Source organism: Salmo salar, chromosome ssa14 (genome assembly GCF_905237065.1).
Source record: "Salmo salar chromosome ssa14, Ssal_v3.1, whole genome shotgun sequence".
Classification (NCBI taxonomy): domain Eukaryota; kingdom Metazoa; phylum Chordata; class Actinopteri; order Salmoniformes; family Salmonidae; genus Salmo; species Salmo salar.
In genome coordinates, this window is record NC_059455.1 from 57618090 (window position 1) to 57625197 (window position 7108).

Genomic DNA, 7108 nt, shown 5'->3' on the forward strand with positions numbered 1-7108 from the left:
TAACAACCTCTACTATTCTTGGAAGGCTTTCCACTAGATGTTGGAACATTGCTGCGGGGGACTTGCTTCCAATCAATTACAAGATCAGTAGTGAGGTTGTACACTGATGTTGGGCGATTAAACCTGGCTCGCAGTCAGCATTCCAATTCATCACAAAGGTGTTCAATGGGGTTGAGGTCAGGGCATTGTGCAGGCCAGCCAAGTTCTTCCACACTGATCTCGACCAACCATTTCTGTATGGACCTCGCTTTGTGCACGGGGGCATTGTCATGCTGAAACAGGAAAGGGCCTTCCCCAAACTGTTGCCACAAAGTTGGAAGCACAGAATCGTATAGAATGTCATTGTATGCTGTAGCCTTAAGATATACCTTCACTTGAACTAAGGGGCCTGGCACAAACCATGAAAAACATCCCCAGACTATTATTCCTCCTCCACCAAACCTTACAGTTGGCACTACGCATTGGGGCAGGTAACGTTCTCCTGGCATCCGCCAAACTCAGATTCGTCCGTTGACTGCCAGATGGTAAAGCGTGATTCATCACTCCTGAGAACGGATTTCCACTGCATCAGAGTCCAATGGCGGCAAGCTGTACACCACTCCAGCCGACACTTGGCATTGTGCACGGTGATCTTAGGCTTGTCTGCGGCTGCTCCACCATTTCATGAAGCTCCTGACGAACAGTTCTTGTGCTGACCCTTGCCTCCAGAAGCAGTTGGAACTCGGTAATGAATGTTGCAACCAAGGACAGGCAATTTTTACGTGCTACAAGCTTCTTATATACTTTTGGATATATAGTGTATTTAAGTGCAGGAGCTCCACAATAGTTTGGAGCAAATATTTAGGTTCCGGTAATCAGCTCCTGCAAGCTCCTGCCCAAATCAAGCACTGTCTGAAACTGAGTCTAAAGGGAAACAACAGTATGTATTTTTATGTTGCCAAATATACAAATATTATATAAGACCATTCCATAGAACAGCACAGATCATTCATTCTGTGGTTGAAGTAAAGAAGCCCCTAAGCCAAGGCCATATGTTGAGAGACATTCAAACACACAGCTTTGGGAAAAATGTGTCAGCCTTTATTAAGTCACAACTGCCTCAGGACACAAGTCAGAAACATCTCAATGGAATGTGCACTTCTTGGAACACAAAAACTAGCTGGCGTGATCAACAGCTGAATCTCCAGACACACTACTCAATTAGCTAGACAGTATACAAGTGTTTGACAATCCTTGGGCGGAAACTAATCCTAGTCCCGTTCTGTATCAGCATGACCCTTGAGTTTTATTGGTAGGCATTTCACAATCGACTACATTTGGCCACAGAACAGTGATTTGACTGTGCTGCATGTTACAGACTTCCCTAAAGGGTCTTGTCTATTAACTTAACAGTGCACAAAGTGCCCTTTATAGGGTTGACGTAATAGTACATGCACTAGTGATGTAACAGTAAACATTTGATGCGTTTGCTCTGTTTCCCTTGATGTTATTGGTTGAAACTGGTACTGGATAGCGGTCGGTTGTGGATGATGGATGAGTCAGCCGAGTGACTAGGCATCTGTATAGGGTGAATCATGAATACAGAATAGGGACAACAGCATTCAATGGCGTATGTAACTAAGCAAGAACCGCTTTGACTAAGACTTTATCCACTATGGACATTGTATGAAATAAAATAACATGGTCCATGATAAGAACTGAGTTGTATATGAGTCCAAGTCTGTCATTGTGGTGTCTATCGCATAGTCTCTCAAGAGTCTCTATAGTCTGTACTTTTCACATATTCAACCCTTTTTTCCTCAGGTCCTCCTTGGCCTCCTTTATCTGATCCTGTAGTTCTTTGGATGCCTCCTCACAGTCGTTGAAGGTGGCCACCCTGTATCCCACAGTAGCCAGGGAGTAGCAGCCGAACACCACCAGCAGATACACAGGCATGGGCCAGGCCACCTCCTTGTAGGCCTCTGGGAGCCTCAAGTTCAGAAGGTCAAAAGTCACGAGAGCCCATGCTGCGCCTATTACCGAGACGCCAAACACCCACTCCAGGAGCTTGGTCATGATGAGCAAGATGATGGGAAACTTCAGAGCCAGGAGACCAGATGTCAATAAGCCTGAGATAGGAAAAGAATAACTTAGGGTTGAAAAGAAAACTCTTGAGCGTGCATCTTAATCATATCAATCTCAAATTCTCCCTAGCTATCTACATCTTTAGATATTTTCTACAGTCATGTTCAGCAGTGTTGCTAAAACACTGTTACAAAACAATTGTAGCCAAAATTATGTGTATGCTCTGGGCTAGGCTGAACAGAGGCGGAAGACGCCAGTTGTATTCGGAGCAGAGGCAGAGACACCAGTTGTATTCGGAGCAGAGGCAGAGACACCAGTTGTATTCGGAGCAGAGGCAGAGACACCAGTTGTATTCGGAGCAGAGGCAGAGACACCAGTTGTATTCGGAGCAGAGGATGAATATGATGAGTCTCCTCTCTAGCCCAGTTAGCTACCATGAGATTTTCCCATTAGACAGCTCTGCAAGCATTATAATGTCAAAATACGTTTGTTACTCACAGAATATGGAGTTTTACTGAGCAACTATTGTTATTTAACTGAAAAAGTGTCTCGTCTACGTATTGTTTTTTACCAATTGTAGGGTGTTCACCCATAAAATGATTAATTCATTCAAAGTTTATACAAATATGTCCATTCAATAGAGAATTGCGTCAGAAAAACAGTCCAAACCCCATGTCCTACTATATATGGTTCAAAAGTTAGACGATTTACTCTGAGAATTTAGCATATTTAGTGTGAATAGAATGTCATCATTGGCATGATCAAAAAGTGGTCACTGCTCAGAACTCTGTGGCGCTGCTTCGCGGCACAACGTCACCAACTTCGAACGTCAACTGACAAGCTAACTAGTGGCTGCAGGTACGTGTGTGAAAATTGGGTTTTTCTAAATGAAATCTGCTGAATACAAAACAAAAATATATATTTATTTACAAAGTTAACTGACTTAATTTCAATATTCGCAAAGACAATCTGTTCCTGTTTTCAAGGCCACTCTAAAATGTGCAGTTTTGTCACAACACAATACCACAGATGTCTCAAGTTGAGGGAGAGTGCAATTGGCATGCTGACTGCAGGGATGTCCACCAGAGCTGTTTCCAGTGAATTGAATGTACCATAACCCGCCTTCAACGACATTTTAGAAAATTTGGCAGCATGTCCAACCGGCCTCACAACCTGAGGTCACGTGTATGGTGTCGTGTGGGTGAACGGTTTGTTGATGTCAACGTTGGCAACTCAAATCAAATTTGTCACATGCGCCAAATACAACTGGTGTAAGCCTTACCGTGACATGCCAAGCCCTTAACCAATAGATCAAGAAATAGAGTTAAGAAAATATTTACTAAATAAAAGTAAAAAATAGTAACAATAATGAGGCTATATACAGGGGGTACCGGTACCGAGTCAATATGCGGGGGTACAGGTTAGTCGAGGTAATTTGTAAAGTTACTATGCATAGATAATAAACAGCGAATGCAGCAGTGTAAAAACAAAGGGGGGGGGGGGTATTAATGTAAATAGTCCGGGTGGCCATTTGATACTTTTTCCACAGTCTTATGGCTTGGGGGTAGAAGCTGTTAAGGAGCCTTTTGGTCCTAGACTTGGCTCTCCAGTACCGCTTGCCGTGCGGTAGCAGAGAGAACAGTCTATGACTTGGGTGACTGGAGTCTTTGAAAATGTTTTGGGACCTCCTCGGACATCGCCTAGTATATAGGTCTTGGATGTCAGTGATGTACTGAGTGCCCTATGGTGGCAGTGGGGTTATGGTATGGGCAGGCATAAATTACAGACAACAAACACAATGGCATTTTATCAATGGCAATTTGAATGCACCAAAATACCATGATGAGATCCTGAGGCCCATTGTGAAGCCCATTTTTTAAAAAGGTATGTGACCAACAGATGCATAGCTCTATTGACTAATTTCCTCATGAACTGTAACTCAGTAAAAATCTATGAAATTGTTGCGTTTATATTTTTGTTGAGTATAGATTAATTCCAGATAATACATTTTTATTTCAAACTGTTATTGAAGTACATACTGGGTGGGACGTCAGTAGATTCGGGCTCCTGAGTGGCGCAGTGGTCTAAGACACCGCATCCCAGTGCAGTACCTGGTTCCGGCGCACAATTGGCCCAGCGTCATCCGGGTTTGGCAGTCCTTGTAAATAATAATTTGCTCTTAACTGACTTGCCTAGTTAAATAAAGACAATAGTTGCTCAGGGAATCTCCATATTTGGTAATGAACGTATTTTGCCATTATAAACTTGGTGGTTCGAGAACTGGATGCTGATTGGCTGAAAGCCAATGACAAAACATTTATTTTTACTGCTCTAATTACGTTGGTAACCAGTTTATAATAGCAATATTGCCAATATACCACAATTATATGCAGGCAATCCGCGTTACGTCGGGCGTAAGAACAGCCCTTAGCCATGGTATATTGGGCATGTACCACACACCCTTGAGCCTTATTGCTTAATTATAAGGCTTGCAGAACTGTCTAGTCGGACAATGAATGGAGGAGAGTCGTCATATTCATCGTCTCTTCTGCCCTGACACTGGTTCTAGGCTAGGCTATTCGTTGCCAAGACTACAAATGAGGTAGCTAACAAGCTACCCTAACTCAACAGGTCACAACTCTGTCGCAGTAGAAACTGGCGACATCACATAGCTACAGCTCTATGAAAAGAGGAATAGCTTCCGTTAGTTGGCCTATATGACGACTATTTTGCGATATGTGCGTTTTTACTAGACTAGAGAGAACAGAGTATTTAGCTAGCTAGCTCTGTAGCTAACGTTAGCCAGTTTAGGTTCCAATGCTACACAACAAACTAGCGACAAAAAGGCATCTATTCAACGTCGAATTTTCGGAACATGTAGTATTTGACCTAGCTAAATACATTTGAAAATTGACTTTAAAATACAAATATACATCGTTAAATATTAATACGTGTTCTTACCTTCTTCCTAAAGCCAACTCACCACTAGGCGCAGAGAAATGACGTCATAAGTAAATAGGGACTTATGGGATATGTAGTGTCAGAGAGATTGAAGGGAATACAAGCAGAGTCCAACAAGTGACACATTTCTTTAGAAATACTCAGACATGAAAAACAGATCCTAGAATATGTAAAACATATTGGAAACAGGTTACTCAAAGTACCTCTAATTGTTTCTTTAAGCAAACATGTCCACTGCTCTAAATGTAGAAATTCATTATCAAATATTGTCATTCACAACCTTGGTCTCATCCTATGTGATGGTAATGATATACCAAGTTAAAAGCGGACCAACCAAGGTTACATGTACTTAGTGGCACAGACGGCATCATTAATTCACTGTCTCTTTATGTTTTTTGTTTTTTATTTATGTCACTTTTATTTAACCAGGTAGGCCAGTTGAGAACAAGTTCTCATTTACAACTGTGACCTGGCCAAGATAAAGCAAAGCAGTGCGACACAAACAACAACACAGAGTGACACATGGAATAAACAAACATACAGTCAATAAATCAATAGAAAAAAATCTACATACAGTGTGTGCAAATGAGGTAAGATTAGGGAGGTAAGGCAATAAATAGGCCGTAGTGGCGAAGTAATTACAATTTAGCAATTAAACACTGGAGTGATAGATGTGCAGAAGATGAATGTGCAAGTAGAGATACTGAGGTGCAAAGAAGCAACAACAAAAAAATAACAATATGGGGATGAGGTAGTTGGATGGGTTATTTACAGATGGGCTATGTACATGTGCAATGATCTGTGAGCTGCTTTGACAGCTGATGTTTAAAGTTAGTGAGGGAGATATGAGTCTTCAGCTTCAGTGATTTTGGCAGTTCGTTCCAGTCATTGGCAGCAGAGAACTGTAAGGAAAGGCGGCCAAAGGAGGAATAGGCTTTGGGGGTGACCAGTGAAATATACCTGCTGGAGTGTGTGCTATGGGTGGATGCTGCTATGGTGACCAATGAGCTGAGATAAGGCGGGGCTTTATCTAGCAAAGACTTATAGATGACCTGGAGCCAGTGGGTTTGGCGACGAATATGAAGTGAGGGCCAGCCAACGAGAGAGTAGTGATGCTGGACGGGCAGGCAGGTGCGGGCAGCGATCGGTTGAAGAGCAAGCATTTCGTTTTACTTGCATTTAAAAGCAGTTGGAGGCCACGGAAGGAGAGTTGTATGGCATTGAAGCTCGTCTGGAGGTTAGTTAACACAGTGTCCAAAGAAGGGCCAGAAGTATACAGAATGGTGTCATCTGCGTAGAGGTGGATCAGAGAATAACCAGCAGCAAGAGCGACATCATTGATGTATACAGAGAAAAGAGTCGGCTCGGGAATTGAATCCTGTGGCACCCCCATAGAGACTGCCAGAGGTCCGGACAACAGGCCCTCCGATTTGACACACTGAACTCTGTCTGAGAAGTAGTTGGTGAATCAGGCGAGGCAGTCATTTGAGAAACAAAGGCTGTTGAGTCTGCCGCTAAGAATGTGGTGATTGACAGAGTCGAAAACCTTGGCCAGGTCGATGAAGACGGCTGCACAGTATTGTCTCTTATCGATGGCGGTTATGATATCGTTTAGGACCTTGAGCGTGGCTGAGGTGCACCCATGACCAGCTCGGAAACCAGATTGCATAGCGGAGAAGGTACGGTGGGATGTGCCAAGGGTCACATCCGTTCATTCACGGCCCTTTTTAGTGTCTACTTAGGAGCCAGCGAGACATCAACATAATTCACTTAGGGAGGGCAAAGAGACAACAAAGAGATACTGAGACATAAGCATCATTCACTGAGGAAAATGGAGAGTTATTCTTGGGACGTTGGTGTTTGTGTGTGTCACTGTTAAATGTGTGAGTGACGGTGTGCGTGTCGGGAGGCACATGTTGCTCTTTCTGTTTATACAGGGTTTGCACATGCATACGAGTGTAAGATACACATATTCTACTAACATACACAAAAATATAGTATGTCTTTAAACACACACATACGCTACTCATATAGGCCTACCCTACACAAACATTTGGTGCGTATTTGACTGTGATTGTATGTT

General features: G+C 42.9%; 1 protein-coding gene across 2 annotated transcripts; it reads right to left on the bottom strand.

The window, feature by feature from the left end:
* Positions 1-1058: 1058 nt before the first annotated feature.
* dpm3 (dolichyl-phosphate mannosyltransferase subunit 3, regulatory) lies at positions 1059-5077 on the bottom strand. Of its 2 annotated transcripts, XM_045693619.1 has the most exons (3): positions 5026-5056; positions 4104-4222; positions 1059-2108 (listed from the first exon to the last, which is right to left on the bottom strand). In XM_045693619.1, exon 3 carries the CDS (start codon positions 2053-2055, stop codon positions 1777-1779), a length of 279 nt encoding a protein of 92 aa, XP_045549575.1. In that variant the 5' UTR covers positions 2056-2108; positions 4104-4222; positions 5026-5056; the 3' UTR covers positions 1059-1776. The 2 variants fall into 2 exon arrangements, with proteins under 2 accessions (XP_045549575.1, NP_001134461.1); NM_001140989.2 differs by lacking the exon at positions 4104-4222 and having other exon boundaries at positions 1062-2108; positions 5026-5077.
* Positions 5078-7108: the final 2031 nt, after the last annotated feature.

Excerpts from the sequence above, each read along its gene's own strand:
- dpm3 (XM_045693619.1), bottom strand. The coding sequence starts at position 2,055 with ATGACCAAGCTCCTGGAGTGGGTGTTTGGCGTCTCGGTAATAGGCGCA.